At 32.3% G+C, this 18543-nt stretch overlaps 2 protein-coding genes across 2 annotated transcripts; one reads left to right on the plus strand and one right to left on the minus strand.

Moving 5' to 3' along the window:
- The first annotated feature begins 1031 nt into the window (after positions 1–1031).
- On the plus strand, positions 1032–9404 carry LOC6642688 (F-actin-capping protein subunit beta). The gene is made up of 2 exons (XM_023175595.2): positions 1032–1261; positions 7712–9404. The coding sequence occupies exons 1-2, from the start codon at positions 1259–1261 to the stop codon at positions 8537–8539; spliced, it is 831 nt and encodes a 276-aa protein (XP_023031363.1). The 5' UTR covers positions 1032–1258; the 3' UTR covers positions 8540–9404.
- A 2473-nt stretch (positions 9405–11877) lies between these two features.
- Positions 11878–17936, minus strand: LOC6642689 (transmembrane protein 87A). Its single transcript, XM_002064913.4, has 10 exons — positions 17680–17936; positions 17456–17516; positions 17299–17381; positions 17062–17241; positions 15175–15330; positions 14825–15108; positions 13230–13445; positions 13048–13168; positions 12820–12973; positions 11878–12751 (listed from the first exon to the last, which is right to left on the minus strand). Exons 1-10 carry the CDS (start codon positions 17785–17787, stop codon positions 12528–12530), a joined length of 1587 nt encoding a protein of 528 aa, XP_002064949.1. The 5' UTR covers positions 17788–17936; the 3' UTR covers positions 11878–12527.
- Between the last annotated feature and the right edge of the window lie 607 nt (positions 17937–18543).

Consider the following 18543-nt stretch of genomic DNA (forward strand, 5'->3'; position numbering starts at 1 on the left):
AAAAAGAAAACCCCAAAAAAAAACTCACAGAACAAAAACTCACAAAAAAGGAAATGAAAATGAGCGAGAGATGGAAAAGTGAACAAAATTTAAGAGCATGAAAAGTAAGCATACAAAAGTATATGAACGAAAACTTAATTCAATAAACTTGTTGCTAAAATATAATAAAAAAAAACAACAATAATTAACAATTTGGTTGTTTTTTTTCTTTAAAATGGAACTGAGGTTGGTTAACATTCTATGGCAGTTTATTAATACAAATAATAAATACATATTTCAGATCTTAATTGCATTTTAAATGCAGATGGAATTCTCAGGAAATTTAACTATTGTATTATCTAAATAATACTCGAATGCCTCTTGGAAAGCATTCATTATTCAGTAATTTAGTTATTTACTATTAGTTAGTTAAATTATTAAAGTAATTTGTTGGTTGTTGTCATCTTAGCTTTTGCCGTTTTTACGGGATTAATGTTAAGCAACTTATTACCAATCTTTGATATTATAGATAAACCCGTATTCCCGTTAAAGACAATTCTACAAGTTTGTACTTAAACCTCAACATTGTAATTTTGTTGGTCTTTTAGCTTGAGTCCGTTTACGACACTATTTTATACGTAAGTACTTTTTTCTTGAACTACGAATGCAAGTAAATCAAATTTCCCTTTAAAAAATCCATTTTTGTTTATTAAAATCGGACAAGAATTAACATATCTAAAAGGTATGGAATATATTAGAACCAAAATATCAGACAAATGGCATGCATTTATTTAGAAACATAATTGTTATTTTTTTCCTGAAATAGATAACAGTTGCTTGACTAAATCAATAAATATCACTTTATTTAAAATTATTTCATTATTGTCCTTAAATCAAGAGTAAGCGAAAAAAATTAAAATTATTCCGTATCACAGTCATCAAGACATAACATTTAAATTTGATAACAAATTGTATAACCGATAGGCATTCGTTGTAATCGATAAGTGCGTCTAGTCGATTGTTTATCAACCATTTAATCGATTTGACAGCGACCTCTAGCGGAATTTGGCCAGCACTAAAACTGGTGCACATAAAACAATTTTGTTTGTTAAAAAGTCAATTTATTTGCAATAAATAATCAAATAAAAGCTAGTGCCTGTGTTTAAATAAATCTTAATATAGTTTAGAAAACCCAAAGCGACAGCTTTATCAACTGCAACAAAGGGAGTAAGCAACATAAGCAGAACGACACAACACAACAACAACAACAGGCCACAAAATGGTGAGTAATATAAAGATATGAATATGAATGAACACACACAGGGCAGCAGCAGCAGCAGCGGAGGAACCAATAAACCAACAAAAAGAAAAACACGATAGAAACCTGCATTAACGTTTCGATTTGATTTCATAAAATATATTTAGTATATATTTTGGGTGTGACCCCCTTTAAGATTGTTAAAAAAATGAGGGTAAAGAAAACAAATATTTGTTTGGTCGACTAGAGAGTGAGCGTGCGACAGAGGGGTCGGCGGGGGAGTCAGTCGGAGTTGCCTCTGACCCAAAGCAATGCCCATATATGGTAGATGATGAATTTTACCGGTTGACGGCTGATGGTAGGGTGGTGGGGGACCCCCCTGTGTTGTGTCGTGGCTTAGGGCTCTTATCATTAAAATTGAAACGAAATGACTAAAAATTGCTTAAAATAAAAGAAAATGAAATACTCTTGGAATTTGATGACTGCTTCTGTGATACACTTACACAAATGTTTTTGTGAAATGAAATTTGATTCTCTTTTATATTAAAGATATCTAAGGCCAATTCGAATAATAAAATATTTTGGCCATGTCATGACATAAATGCCTTCAAGGTTAGCTACGTCAAGAATCATCATCGAAGACATAGAGTGAATATATGTATAGTTGTCGCTTGCCGCTTTTCATATCAAAATTTAATCCAAATGAAGTAAGTAAGTCGTCTCGCCGACTTAGGTATACCATTCACCAGTAATGCAAATATTTCAAATTTATTAAAATAGTATAAGATTATTTGAATTAAAGCTAAGTTAAGTATGGGAAGTAAGATTAGAGACCCATGTTGTTGTATTTTTATACATCGCATTCAATGACTATAGTTAATTATAATTAAATACACGTTCATTGCTCGACTCGCAGATAAAATTCTTTTTTGCGAAGCAATAAGAATCGTTCATAGTAAATGAACGCTTATTTCCAACTTCCACACAAAACTCTTTTTTATTCAGATCGTTTGGTTCTCCAGGGTACCATTTGTTAAACGTTAGCTTTTCACCAGTTGTGGCTGAAATAAATGTATTCTCTGTCTCAAAATCGTTGAAATCTACCCAATAGCGATGTCCCTTAGATAATTTTTTTGTGACAAGGTTCCATTCTTCTTCACTTTTTAAATGAACTAGATGTCCACCCCACTTGGCACATGTTTGTAAGGCGCTGAACCAAGTAAGCTTTTCATTATTCTCAATATGATAATATTTTTGGCCAATTTTCTTAAATTTTCGCTGCTGCATTAATGTTTCTTCAGTTGCTTTTATACTCGCCCTGCAAGTTTCCACTATTCCCTCCACCTGTCTTAGTTGGTTTTCCATATTCTGCAATTTGGATTCCACATTTTCCAGACTTGAGCGGGCTACCAGCTGTCTTAGTTGGTTTTCCATATTCTGAAATTTGGATTCCACATTTTCCAGACTTGAGCGGGCTACTAGCTGTCTTAGTTGGTTTTCCATATTCTGCAATTTGGATTCCATATTTTCCAGACTTGAGCGGGCTACTAGTTGACTCTGCAAAGATTTTGTTGATGCCAGTTCTTCCGATAGTTGGATTTTCTCATTTTGGCATTTTTCCGTCATATTTCGCTGCTCTTGTAAAGATTCTTCAGTTGTCCTAACACTTGATGCAAACGCCTCAACAGGTTTCAACGTAATATAGCAATTTTTTGAACACTCGTCGTCAAGTTCTTGCCACTAAAAAGACAGAAATGGTATTATTAAAACAGTCAGTGAGATTTATTATTAGTTTATTTACTAGGCATTCATCTGCTTTAGCGACATTCCAGATAAACAATAGAATTAAGAAAGTATACATTCTTAATATAGAGCTTTGAGGTTTGCACATGTTCGATTTAGAAAGAAGACTAAAACTTTGTCGAACAATAGCTCATTTATGTATGTATAAGAATCAAAAAACATTTGCCCAGCTCATGTGTAAAAAATCAACTGATAAGCGCAGTATCTGAATGATAGTTTCTATTTAATTCATATTTATATATACATATTTACACATATACATGTGTAATTTACTAAATAAAATCAGTATATTATATAGCTAGATCAGTATATACTTATAGGGTCAAAGAAGTTTCTTTCTGCGGAAAGTTCTTTTTTGGCGAAATGAATATAGGGGAACTTCCGCTTATAAATAGTGTTTCAGTCAGTCTAGACAATTTTTGATTATGTGTCTTACATTCACGATTCACTATCTAAATGAATATTCCAGAATATTATTGGTATAATTGGTTAAACTTTTCATATCTTATTTCAAATGTTTGTTAGAGAGCATCAAAACGAATCACCGAAACTTGCAGAGCACAAAATGTTTGCATTACTTTTGGTACGTGCTAAATAAAAACCAGAGGGCCGGGGCTAACTTCGACCGCGTCAAAGTTTGTATACCCTTGCAACTTTTTTGGTAACTCGTTCCTTACCTATAGCCACCAAAGTGGAAAAACGTTTTAGCTAAAAAGACTTGTGTTTGCGAAAGAACGGTCTACAATCTTACCATTGGAAATAACGAAGATATTGAGCAAAGTCACTGTATTCCACCGATCGTTCCTATGCGAGCTACATGATAGAGTAACCCGATCTTTATCAAATTCGGCACAGCCGTTTGTTAGTGTAATGAATTCATAAATATTTAATTTCACGACAATAGCTCAGAAAATAACCAAGTAAGTCACTGTTCGTGACTTTGCCTTTTGTATGGAAACTATATGATATAGTGGTCCGATCCGGCTGAATCCGAGATATACAACCCCTGCAGTATATACAAGCCTCCATGCAAAATTTTCGCTCTGTAGCTCTTTGCGTTGATCCAGACGGACGGACGGACGTACGGCTATATGAACTCGCCTCGTCATGCTGATCAAGAATATATAAGTAATATGCTTCCTTCTATGCGTGTGCAACTTCTGACCAAAATTAATATACCCTTTTTGCAAGGGTATAATGTCGTAAGTAAGTCGTCTCGCCGACTTAGGTGTACCATACACCAGTAATGCAAATATTTCAAATTTATTAAAATACTATAAGATTATTTGAGAACGATTTGCCATTTCTTGTCCATTTACCTTTCCATTCATTATTTATGAAGTTCATTAGCATTACCATAAGTCTTCCTGCAATACCCAGCAATAATTTTCCAGAATTAAAACTACATAAGTTAAGTATGAGAAGTAGGATTAGAGACCCATGTTTTTGTATTTTTATATATCGCATTCAATGACTATAATTAATTATAATTAAATACATCTTCATTGCTCGACTCGCAGATAAAGTTCTTTTTTTCGAAGCAATAACAATCGTTCATAGTAAATGTATCGTAACTTCCAAGTTCCACACAAAACTCTTTTTTATTCAGATCGTTTGGTTCTCCAGGGTACCATTTTTTAAACGTTAGCTTTTCACCAGTTGTGGCTGAAATAAATGTATTCTCTGTCTCAAAATCGTTGAAATCTACCCAATAGCGATGTCCACTTTCTAATTTTTTTGTGACAAGGTTCCATTCTTCTTCACTTTTTAAATGAACTAGATGTCCACCCCACTTGGCACATCTTTGTAGGGCGCTGAACCAAGTAAGCTTTTCATTATTCTCAATATGATAATATTTTAGACCAATTGGCTTAAATTTTCGCTGCTGCATTAATGTTTCTTCAGTTGCTTTTATACTCGCACTGCAAGTTCCAACAATTCCTTCCACCTGTCTTAGTTGGTTTTCCATATTCTGCAATTTGGATTCCACATTTTCCAGACTTGATCGGGCTACTAGCTGTCTTAGTTGGTTTTCCATGTTCTGCAATTTGGATTCTACATTTTCCAGACTTAAGCGGGCTACTAGTTGACTCTGCAAAGATTTTGTTGATGCCAGTTCTTCCGATAGTAGGATTTTTTCATTTTGGCATTTTTCCGTCATATTTCGCTGCTCTTGTAAAGATTCTTCAGTTGTCCTAACACTTGATGCAAAAGCCTTAACGGGTTTCAACGTAATATTGCAATATTTTGGACACTCTTTGGACACTACTAAGACTTTATCTGCTTTAGCGACATTCCAGATAGACAATAGTATTAAGAAAATATACATTCTTAATATAGAGCTCTGAGGTTTGCACATGTTCGATTTAGAAAGAAGACTAAAACTTTGTCCAACAATAGCTCATTTATGTATAAGAATCAAAAAACATTTGCCCAGCTCATGTGTAAAAAATCAACTGATAAGCGCAGTATCTGAGTAATAGTTTCTATTTAATTCATATTTATATATACATATTTACACATATACATGTGTAATTTACTAAATAAAATCAGTATATTATATAGCTAGATCAGTATATACTTATAGGGTCAAAGAAGTTTTTTTCTGCGGAAAGTTCTTTTTTGGCGAAATGAATATAGGGGAACTTCCGCTTATAAATAGTGTTTCAGTCAGTCTAGACAATTTTCGATTATGTGTCTTACATTCACGATTCACTATCTAAATGAATATTCCAGAATATTATTGGTATAATTGGTTAAACTTTTCATATCTTATTTCAAATGTTTGTTAGAGAGTATCAAAACGAGTCCCCGAAACTTGCAGAGGGCAAAATGTTTGCATTACTTTTGGTACGTGCTAAATAAAAAAAATTAAGTAAGTAAGTCGTCTCGCCGACTTAGGTATACCATACACCAGTAAAGCAAATATTTCAACTTTATTAAACAAATGCATTTTCACATGCTTCTTACAAGCATATCTTAGTATCTCGCTCACTCAATCATACGAGCACCCTAGCGCCCCCACCAGTCAACGGCCAACTCCGGCCTTATGGAAAAATGTTTATATGCATAACTCGACTGTTTTTTGTCCGATTTTGATCAAATTTGGTATTTTGCTAGATATTAGTATTAAATTTAAGTGTGCCAAATTTGATTGCATAAGGTAAAAAAATACGGGAGATAATCAAGTTTTTCAAATTACGGGGGCGGAAAAGGGCGTGGCAAAATTTTTATACATACAAAATGTGTGCATTTACTAAGCGAATATACATACCAAATATGGTGTATCTAGCTAGAATAGTGTTTGAGATAAACGCTTTTTTTAAATTGCGGGGGCGGAAAGGGGCGTGGCAAAAATTTGAAATAAACTTGATCACTCTACATACTACACGAGTCCACATACCAAATTTGGTGCCTCTAGCTCTTACAGTCTCCGAGATCTAGGTGTTCATACGGACAGACGGACAGACGGACGGACGGACAGACGGACGGACGGACAGACGGACGGACAGACGGACATGGCTAGATCGACTCGGTTGTTGATCCTGATCAAGAATATATATACTTTGTGGGGTCGGAGATGCTTCCTTCTGCCTGTTACATACATTTTGGCGACTTTAATATACCATTTCACCCTATGGGTGTATGGTATAAAAATATATATGAATACAGATGGGTCTCGATAATTCGAACCCCGCTAAATCGAAAACCTCAATATTTTGTAAGAAACTGGTGGTCCCTTGAAAAAACTTCGTTCGAATGAAAAATCCTTAGTATATAAGCTTCTTATAATCTTAACTAGATTTAGTTCTTGAGTTGATCAAATCGGATCACCATAACATTTCAAAAACGATCGATCGAAAAAATTTTCAACTAGAACGAAAACTTAGAAGCATTCTTCTAAAAACCATTACGCGAATTTAGATAGATTTTTTTCCAATATATTACATATTTATACCCTTGCAGAGGGTATTATAAAATTGGTCAGATTTTTGTAACGCACAGAAGGAGACGTTTCCGACCCCATAAAGTATATATATTCTTGATCAGCATGAGAAGCTGAGTTGATATAGCCATGTCCGTCTGTCCGTCCGTCTGTGCGTATGCGTTTTACTCAGCCGTCTTAAGAGCTATCGGTCTGAAATTTTGTTTCGGGGTTTTTTATTACCCGGGAAAAATAAAGTATGAAATTCATAAGGATCGGACCACTATATCATATAGCTCTAGAAGAACTAGAAGAAACATTTTCATAAAAATCGGAGTATGCTATGAAATTTACATATGTGATAATATTGGATATAAAACCCCAGATCCCAAAATTTGAGTGTGATCGGATAAATATAACACACACAGACGCAACGCTACATGAACTGCATGTGAATGCGTGCGTTGCTTTGCTTTGGGAATAAGGGAAGAAGAAGAACGATTTGTAAAATAGAGAGTAAAATTGTTTTGTTTGTATATTGATGAATTGAGTTGCAGAAAACAAATTTTGAACATGTAAAATTATTATTACCAAGGACTGCAAGGGTATATAAACTTCGGCATAGCTGATGTTAGCTTCTTTGATATTTTTGTCTAATATTCTCATATGATCTTTTTTCAAATACAATTTTTTTATAAATCTCTAAAAAATCTACAATAACTAATTTATCTTTTTCCATTTTCCAGTCCGAAATGCAAATGGATTGTGCTTTGGATCTGATGCGTCGTCTGCCGCCTCAACAGATCGAAAAGAATTTGATTGATTTAATCGATTTGGCACCAGATCTATGCGAAGATCTCTTGTCATCGGTGGACCAGCCATTGAAGATAGCCAAAGATAAGGAGCATGGCAAGGATTATCTATTATGCGATTACAACCGTGATGGTGACTCGTATCGTTCGCCCTGGTCGAATACATATTATCCGCCACTGGAAGACGGTCAAATGCCCTCGGAACGTTTAAGAAAATTGGAAATTGAAGCGAATTATGCCTTCGATCAGTATCGTGAAATGTACTATGAGGGCGGTGTGTCATCTGTATATTTATGGGACTTGGATCATGGTTTTGCAGCTGTGATATTGATTAAGAAGGCCGGCGATGGCAGTAAAATGATACGCGGCTGCTGGGACTCAATTCATGTGGTGGAGGTGCAAGAGAAGACCACAGGACGCACAGCCCACTATAAGCTAACATCGACAGCGATGTTGTGGCTGCAAACGAATAAACAGGGCTCGGGCACAATGAATTTGGGTGGCTCGTTGACCCGACAAACGGAACAGGATGCCAATGTGAGTGAATCCTCGCCGCATATTGCCAACATTGGCAAAATGGTTGAGGAAATGGAGAATAAAATTAGAAATACACTCAATGAGATTTACTTTGGCAAGACCAAGGATATTGTGAATGGTTTACGGAGCACACAATCTCTGGCCGATCAGCGTCAACAGGCGGCCATGAAACAGGATTTGGCTGCGGCAATATTAAAACGTAATGTTAAACCGGAATCGAACTGAAATGCAAACACTGTCCCGTAGTCAGAAATGCAAACACTGTCCCGTAGTCAGAACTGTGAACTGAGCGTGTTAACGAAGGCGAATATAGGCGTGGTCCGTGCTTTTTTTTTTTACAAAAAAAAATCAATCAAATTCAGATTTCATCAGTTTTGGGTGAAAACTTTTCTAAATGCTTTTCAAATTGTCATTTTCAATAGAATTGTTTACATTAAATTAATAGGAATTGTTTAGTTGAAAAAAAATTTAACTAATTTTATGTCACTTTTTAGTTTTGTTAACAAAAAATAGACTGAACATTGTCATTATTTGCATTTGATGGCAACAAAGAATAAAAAAAATTGTAGAAAATTTTCAAATTCTTAACTAAACAATTCCATTGAAATGCATTTACAATTAAAAAATGAAAACAATTTGATAAGCATTTAATGCATAATAAAAAATTTAAGCATTTCTAGGCAATAAACAAATTTGTTAATGAGAAAATTAAAGAAAACAAAACAAAAAGAAAAAGGTATATAAAACTAAAATAATAATAATAAAATTGTTAAATTGAAGAAATAAAAAATAGCATATTAATATGTAAATTTGCCCGCCCCCAAGTCCTTGACCATCCCACTCACACACACACACACACCTAAGTAACGCCAACTTCGCCGCCCTCAAGACAGTAACATTAAGTATTTCTATTTGTATCTAAAAAAAAAAAAACAAAAACGAAGGCAATAAAATGTTGTATTTCCTTTGCAATAAGTTTTCAATTTTTGCCTGCCTAAAATGCATACATACTACCTTACTATAACTAAAAAAAAAAAAAAAACATTTTTCTATTTGCGAATACAAAAACAAAACAGAAATTTAAATTAAATATGTGTTTGTCGTTTTTATTTGAAATCAAACTTTTTGTTTTATGTTATATGTAATTCGTACAAGTATTGTGTGTGTATTTTTAACTATAAGAAGCTCGAAGCCTCAATTTTATTTACAAAAAAAGAAGGAAAGAAAAATATATAAACAAAAGAAACAACCTCCATGCCAATCCAATTCAGAGAACTGAAGAACGTTCTGTATTATGTGAGGAAATACACATTACGTACTTTACTTTATACATATTATATAATATAGTATATATAGTTTATTATTTTTTCGAGAAAAAAAATTAATGAAATGATAATATAATGGCAAAAGAGAAACAAAACATTTTTACAAAGAAAACAACAAAAAATTAAAAAAAAAAGAAACATTCACGAAAAATATAAAAAGAAGAAAAAAAAACTAATAAAGATTTATAAACAGAATTAAGATTTTATAGTTATTTGCATATGGTGAAGCAACTCAGAAACAAATTGAAAAATGATGAAATAGCATTAAAAACTAAACTGTAGCCAAGCAGTTTCTTAATATGAGCAGAGTTTTTCTATATAAGTGCCTATATTAAGAAATAATCTTCTTTTGTAAGATTGACCTCGAGCAGGCTAAGTTCGATTTAAATTTCAATAGGTCGTAATCTAACCAGATATATTAAGAAACTTTAATATATAAATTTTTAGGTAATTCTAGTGGAAACCTGATTATCCAGACCATCGTCTCTCCAGTGATATAAATGGGAAAAGTTGGTTGTAAGGTTTTGAGGTTCTGGGGCAATGTTCTCCCTGAGGCAATATTCTCCCATATCACTGGAGATATCCCAAATTTCCACAGCGTGCTTAACATGGAAGGATCGAATAAGTCGAGTTACTCGACTATAATTCTGCACCTACAGTGAAATTTTCTGTATTAAGAGAGGCTTCGCGTTAGGACTTCGACAACTTTACATTTTACAGGGTATTTTCAAGCCGGACTTTATGTGAATTTTCGATAAAATTGAAGCTGAACGTCTTTGATCATTTTTATTAAATATTGTACAGATTTCTTTTACCAAACTTTCTTGACCAATATCTCCCTTTAAATGCAGACCACGGCTTCCTGTAAAGAGTTTTGCATGTGGCAAACGAGTTTTCATTTACTCAAGCCACTTTTCAGTAATATTAAGCCAGATTAACGAGGTTCTTTTTCGCATCCAAATGATCTATAACACAGGTCAACAGCGGCAAGGATCCTTATCCTTTTTATTGCAGTTTGGAATCGCTGATTCCGAATAGGAACGCAGTTTTTCTATATTGACTCTAGTTTCGGAGATATTCCAGAAAACCAAATATTTCGAGAGGGTCCCTCACTTCACATGGAAATAATCAAATTATCTCAAAAAATTCATACTACAGATACAAAAATACTAAAAAAAATACTGAAGTCAGAACAGAAAGTGAAGAACTTATACAATTGTTTATATGTATATATAATTATTTCGCACTTATCGTAATAGAAAGAAATTCTAAATTAAAAGATTTATTGGAGATTATTGAAATTGATACCGAATGACAAAATTATGCGATGAGTCCCAATTCAAAAGATACTGCACATTAAGTATGATCAATCAATTGATTAATTGAACTAATCACTTTTTGATCAGTGAACAAATTTACTGACTCGCTCACTCACTTGCTCATTGATGAAATTGTTTCAAAGAGAACGGTTCGATCTTTGAAGTTTTTTCTGTAGAAAATTGTTTCAATAGCATTACAAAAAGGTTATCAGGTTGTCATATATCTCTTTTAAAAACCACACAGTTTTATCATCTTCAGACGGAACTCTAGATTTTAGATTGTAACATTATAAAAATAAGGAAAAGATTTGTTCCGATGTCGATGTAGGCAAAATAAATATCAAATGATAAGGTTGTTAGTCCATGCCTTAGACCCTAAAATGAATATTGGCTATAATACCACCAATAGTTCGTTAGACTGTTTATAATAGAGATGATAGTTTCTTTTTAACTTATTAAAGCAATAATGATGAAATTTAAAGGTTCTCAAAGTGGAGTCTAAGGATTGAATATGCCAAATGTTTTTAAAATGGTCAAAGAAAAAGATGGCAAAATTGTTGTTTTTAACTTTAATTAAATTTTCTATTTTCCATTCTATTTAATAATCTTCCACTGACTTTATTAACTTTTCATTAACTTGCTTTATCCAGTCTTTAAGTTCAATTTCTTTTACATAAAGCAAATAGAATTCAATTAGCATCAATCCTAAAAACGAAATCAGCTAAAAGTTAACAACTTTTTATCAATCCTTTAGTTAGATAAAATGAAATAGATGCCTTACATCGCTTTTTTTTGGTATATGGCTACAATACAGGTTCTTGCATTTTATTCATGAAAAATCGTAAACTGCTCTACAGTTAAAAATATGTATTTAGTTAAGGTGCTTGTGCCTTAAAATACATACATATGTATTGTTATATACTAGTAGATACAGAAATATATGTATTACATAGTTAATCAGTAATTTAGTAGCATCCAAAGTGGAAAATTGTTTAAATACAGAATAGAGAATACATTTTTTGTCGTTTTGTTTGTGTTTCCAGCTATTTACAAAAGAAGCGATATATGATTTATATCCTTTTTCTTTGTTTCATTTTCGAAATATATAAATTAGGTTTTCGTTTTTTCTCGTTTCACATAAATATCTACAACTTAAACTAATGATTATCAATAATTTAGGATTCATTTAAAGTGGTGTTGATGGAGGAGAAGGAGCAGGAACAGGATTTAGAAGTAGAAGGAAGAGTTTTGGAGTTAAAAAGTTGCTACAATTACATACAATATTTTACAGGGATCTTTGTGTGTGTGTGCGTGTGTGTGTGTTTGGGAGTTATGGGAAGCTGAATTGCACAAGTACAATTTTGTTATTATTCTTATCGTTTATCAAAAATCAATAATGTATAATTATACAAATAAAATGTAAATTGATTGATTTTGCATTCGGATTCCAAAAAGTAATTTAGCAATGGTTAGTTAGTATGAATGTTTAACAAACAAAAAAAAAATATATATATATATGTATGTATATATGATTAAATAAAGTCTCTTAAGTCCAGCGTAAGTCACAGCTTATTGCATTTTGGAAACTTCAAATTTAGTATTGACAATTTCCTCATCCGAATCAAGTACGGGTAAAGTTGGATCTGACAACGATGAGGGAATATTCTCCTCGACCCAACGTAAATCGTCCTCTTCGTTATTTGTTGCTCTAGAATTTGGTGTGCTCTTCACTTGACCATTCTGGCCACGCATTTTAATGCCATAGGCATCAGCCACAAACTGATCCTCTTCTTCTAAACCAAAAAAGGGCAATGAAATGGTAAGTAACAAAATATTGATGATTGTAAGTTCTTGTGCTTACCCTCTTCATCCTCATCTTCGGGATTATCGAGGAGCGGGGTAAAGGCATAACGTTGATTATTATTTGTGGGTCGCCACAAAATCATAATTACCAACAATAAAACAGAGAATAATACATGCCAAAAACCAGTTTCCACCCAAATATCACGCCAACCCTAAAGAAATTTAAACAGAGAAGTAAAAAGGTAAAAAATCTCTTCAATTTACTTTCAAAAAATTGTTAACTTACGGGCGTACAATTGCCTGTTCTACGCAATCGCAGGGCAAACAACATAAATATGACGGAAGCAATAACAGCAAAGATCAACGTATTCGTGAAATGTCTATATAGCGATAACTTGACCATATTTCTAAAGATTGTAAACACAATTAGCATAACCATGAGATGAGAATATAAATAGCTTAGCTTACCTTCGCAATCTGAGTGTCCTAGTGGTCTGGACCAATGATGTGAATATCCACCAACAAATGCCCGTGTCGAGCACTGCCAATGGAATACTGGCCACCAATAGTTCACTGCGATCACTCTTGATGCTGGTGATGCGTAAATAGCTCTCTATGCAGGCCAAAATGAAATAGAGAGCACCGACACCAACAACACGATGCAACATTGGTCCCAGTCGTGGTCTGCAAGTAATTTTTTAATATGATTATTAATGAAAGGAGTTTAAAAATTGTAAACAAAGTAAAATATATTTAGAACAGATCTCCAATTTGTTTTCCCATATAAAGTCATAAAATATAAAGATAAGTGATCACCATTCTAGACACCTCCCCAGACTTAGATTTGATATTTAAAGTCATTATTTCCTAGGCAAATGGTTACCTATTTAGGTGTAATAGATCGACAAAGCAAATATATGTAGAAAAGATCTCCAATTTGTTTCCCCATATAAAATCATGAAATATGAAAATGGGTGATCATGCTTGACCTCTCCCCACACTTAGATTTGATAAATAAAGTCGCTTTTTCCTAATAATATTATTACCTACTAAGGTGTAATAGATTTGTTTCTTGACGAAATCCACTAATTTGATAAAAAAGTCAAGCTTCTGCAGTAATCTAAACTTGTGACTACCAACTTTGATCACATTTAGAGAATTTCTTAGAAGATAATTGTGAAATTAACTAAATATAAAAAAATATTAAAAAAACTTAAAATAAATTGTTTTATGTTTATAATGAAGTAAATAAATGATGAAATTCTAACTCGTATGAACACTTTCTTGGCAAACTGTATATTATATGCAATATTTCTTTCTACTTCATTTTTACAGAAAAACTGCTGTCGAATTTTGAATGTTTCCGGCTTAAAAATTAAACTTCAAATCACATTTAAGCTAGTTCAGAGTTCTTAGGGAGGAGTTCTTGGGGATGAAGTAACTTTTGTTAAGGGTTTCTTGAGGTTTACTAGTGCAGGATAGTAAGGAATTGGAAACAAGATATAAACCTATTTTCATAATTTTATTACAACTTATTACAATCTTTCAACATTTCAGTCACTTTTTGGATGATTGTTTCTATGATTTATCGAATATTTTGTTTGAATATAAAAGGACATTAAGTATTAAGACATTATATATGTATGTGTATACATGATATATATGGCTTAAGATTTAATAAGATTGAATATGAATCACTTTTCAAAATGACTGAAAGTCTCTTGTTTAATGAATTTAAAACCAAACTAAGCTCAATTTTTTAACATTTGAAGTACAACTACTTTTAATAATCTACTCTAATAAGCTTATATAGGTATAAATGTTAAAACAAATGGCTATAATCTCACACTATCAAGAGAGACCTACTAAATCTACAATTTTGTTGATCTCGGTGTTTGAATCTCGACATAAATGGCTAAGCAATACTGAAAGGTTGTTCCGTCGGGGATAATGGAAACGATTGTGGTTAACGAATAATTTTTTTTCAGTCTATCAATCAATCAATGATTTTTTAAAGTTAGAGTCAGTTGTTGGATAAAACTTATTCTAATTTCTACACTCACTTGACAATTCCGAATCCCAGACTCATTATAATGACCAGCATCCTAGCCAATGTTCTCTTTGCACAGGATACGAATTCGGCAACCAATTCAGCATGTTCGACTGGGACTCCTGTGCTATTCACTGTCTGGTATTCGGCATAGAAGAAGGCTTTCTCCAGCATGCCAAGTAATATAACGCCACCAATCCAAAATTGAATACGCAACAAATCTCGCCATTGTGAGAACGATACGAAAAGCCAAATAATACCAAAAATTACATAAACGATGCACATAATTAAATAGAACTGAAACAGAAATAAATGACAATTAATTGATGTACGAATATTTATAAGTAAATTGTTTCTTTTTACCGGTAGAAACGGCCAATCAATGGCCGATATAAAACCGCCATTAGGTCCAAGAAATTCAATTTGCACTGTAGCCGAAAATTTTTGATCCGACTCGATTGTCAATTCCAGCTCGTAAATGCCATCCTCAAGGACAGTAACTTTGGGATTCGTTGTTGGCTATAGATAATAAACAAAAGCAAAAAACAGGTAGTAAATGTGATAAGTTTTCTCTTTCCATTCTATTTTTTTTTTCTTTGAGTGGGTCATGTCTGTGCATTATTTTGTTATCTGCACTAAAAATTTTTAAATTCTAAGAATTTAGGAAATTAAATATTTGTAGGAATCGAATACGAAATACCTTGTAGTCAAGGTATATAGCAAATTAATTATGAATCTTTTCAAACTGGGTAATGTAAATTTTAATTATTTTCAATTTGCTTTGCTCTGTCGTTAAAAATCTTCAACAATAACAAGTAATGGTAATTTGCTTTTTTAAGCTTTTTTTTATGTTTCGTGACGGCTTCATGTCTGAGGATTGTTTTGTTATCTGTGCTTAAATATTTCTAATACTCAAATTCTAAGAAGTCAGGAAATAAAATTTGTATGTGTTCTGTAGTCGACTGTGAGATACCTTTTAGTTAGAGAAATTTAGCTAATTAATGATTATTCTGACTGAACTATCTAAGTTCTAATTCTAAGCATATTTTCAGAAAGTTTACAAACAATTCTTATTATGATTAACTTATAATAATAATCTTATTATAATTTAAATTTGAAATTAATGAATCAAATCGTAAAATAAAAATTGTTTGCCACTAAAATTCTTTTATACAGTTTTTGTTTAAATTTTTTAATATTAATCCAACGTTTAAGTTTTTTTTTTAAATTAAAATAAAGCTATTAGTACGAAATTCAGTAAACAATAGAAAAAGATTTCGAAATTGTTGTGAATTTATAATATAAAATCAGTAAAGAAATTATTTTTTTTGTGACTAAAATTCTATTATACAGTTCTTGTTCACTATTTTGATTAATTAATCAAGTTCTAATTAAAAATTAATTAGGTAAATAAATAGTAAATAAGAAATTTTAATGAAATAAAAGCTTATCATGATCATATTTCGGTTAAAATTATAAGATTTTGAAAATGTGATTAATATTAAAAATTTTAAAATAAAATAATAAAAATAAAAACAAAAGAATACGTTTAGTGACTAAAATTCCTTTGTAATATTTTCAATAATTTGTAAAATCCAATATATATATTTTTTTTTAAATAAATTTAAATAAAATAAGCTCTAATGAAGAACTTTATGCGAATAAATTAACTTATGTAATTTTTACCCTAAGAGAAGCTAAAGCTTGGATATACATAGAACAGATTTTGAGTGGAAATATAAATAATACATATAAAGAATAACTAAATAGAGCATATAACTTTGACCTGCCAAAAAGTTTAAAGTTAATTAGAGCCATAAACAAAGTAAAACAGATTAATTTTAACAAAAAAAAAGATTGTTTATCCTAAAATATGATATCTGTTCCTATTAAGGATGACAACTAACTCTAATTTATGTCTAGATTTCGATACAAATATATTTTATAAGATTTATTGACCATTAAGCCTGCTAAAACCCCAGTTTTTAAAACTGTAATTTATCTACTTTCAATTTGTTGCCAATTTCGATAATGGATAAACTAATAGACCCTAGATAACTAATGGTTTCCAGGGTCTATAATGGCAGCTAAAAAAAAAAAAAAGTAAATACAAAAATTTACGATAAGACCGCTTGAACTGCGATAACACGAGGGGAAACTGCCACCACCACCACCTTACACATACATATGCTAACTAATGGCCTATATTGGTTACTTTGTTGAGTCATTGTCAACATTTGCAGTATTTACCGAAAGTGGATGCTTTTTAATTGGATGCGCCTCCTCGATGCCAGGTGCCAGAGTGGCGCCTTCCGCCTTCTTGTTCAATGATATCAATCCATTGCATTTCACTTGCTCTTTGGTAGTTGCTACCACTCTATTAATTGTGGCATTCCCCTGAAGACTTGGATTCGCATTGATTATCTGAAGCTGATTAAAACAAAGGTAAAAGGGGAGTTGGCTCTTGAAATAGATCAAGTGACTTACCATGTGCTCATCGTAGAGGCAGGGATGCTCGGTGAGTGAAAAATTGATTGTTAAATCCGCATCCGTGGAATTACAATCGAGAACTGAAACGTGGAATAAGAGTGAGAAATGGATTTGTCACGTTGTGACAGTTGGAAATTGTCTTTTATTTACTCACTTTGTATAAAAATTCTCGTGTTGGCCAACAGAGGACGCTGTTCTCTGACCTTTGGTAGAACCTGCAAAGAGAAATAAAATAACAATCAAACCAAATTGGCAACAAGAATTTCTTATTGATTTTACTCCGCGGCTGCCTGGCAGCACCTGGTGGAGGCGGAGTAGGAGAGGGTGGATGGTGGTTGGTTGATGCCGTTGTTGTTTTGATTTGGTTCTAACACTTACTTCATTAACATTTATTTCAACTATTCCGGGGTCAGATTTTCCGGCGACCAGACAGCCGTGTAGAATTAGCGCCAACGCGACTGCTACCAGCGTTGACGTGCGCATCATTTTTAAATACTATAACTTAATCCACTTAACTACGAGATGATATACTAATAAAAGTGTCGACGAAGTAAATAATTATTTACTTTTAATTTTTTTCTTCTTTCGATATATTGTTAAAAGTATGTGTGACACACACACACATACACGTACAGGATAACCACGACGTGATAGTGTTGTAAATGCATAGACTGGGTAGTGTTGGTGAACTCATGTTAATTTTAACAGACTCGCACATGAGTTAAAGGTTATCGAAAATTGAATTTTATAACAACGAATACAAATTATTTAAAAGTCAATAATATTATTTTAGTCAATAATGGATTCTTTTTTTGCCTTTGATTATTTTAGGGAGTTTTATCTTTGAGAGCAGTCGAGTTGAAAAATTACTATGTTACATAAATTGCAAAATTAAATACTTCAATATATTAAATACATAAACTACAAGGACTAAACTGCTCACAGATAAAATAACTATATTTAATATTCTTTATTTTATTGGTTTCTAGTGTACAAAAGTATTAATATTTATATAAAATTTTTTTTCAAATTTGTTGTTAAAATAGAGAAGAAATAATAAAACAAAAGAAGAAATTGCAGCATGCAGTGCATTACTTATATTTCAACTAAAACAAAAATATTGACATCAATTATACATTTAATTAATGTTGAGACGGTGGTAAATTGTGATAAAAAACTTAAGTGGTAGTAGCTGTTGCAATTCTAAACTGAAATTAACGGAAATTTATCGAAAATTAGTCC

The sequence above is a fragment of the Drosophila willistoni genome (assembly GCF_018902025.1).
Source record: "Drosophila willistoni isolate 14030-0811.24 chromosome 2R unlocalized genomic scaffold, UCI_dwil_1.1 Seg167, whole genome shotgun sequence".
NCBI classification, from domain to species: Eukaryota; Metazoa; Arthropoda; class Insecta; order Diptera; family Drosophilidae; genus Drosophila; species Drosophila willistoni.

Excerpts from the sequence above, each read along its gene's own strand:
- LOC6642689 (XM_002064913.4), bottom strand. The coding sequence starts at position 17,787 with ATGATGCGCACGTCAACGCTGGTAGCAGTCGCGTTGGCGCTAATTCTA. Across the intron at positions 17,242-17,298 it reads GCCTCTACGATGAGCACATG|CTTCAGATAATCAATGCGAA; the intron begins GTAAGTCACTTG and ends TGTTTTAATCAG. Across the intron at positions 12,752-12,819 it reads CGAAGATGAGGATGAAGAGG|AAGAAGAGGATCAGTTTGTG; the intron begins GTAAGCACAAGA and ends TTTTTGGTTTAG.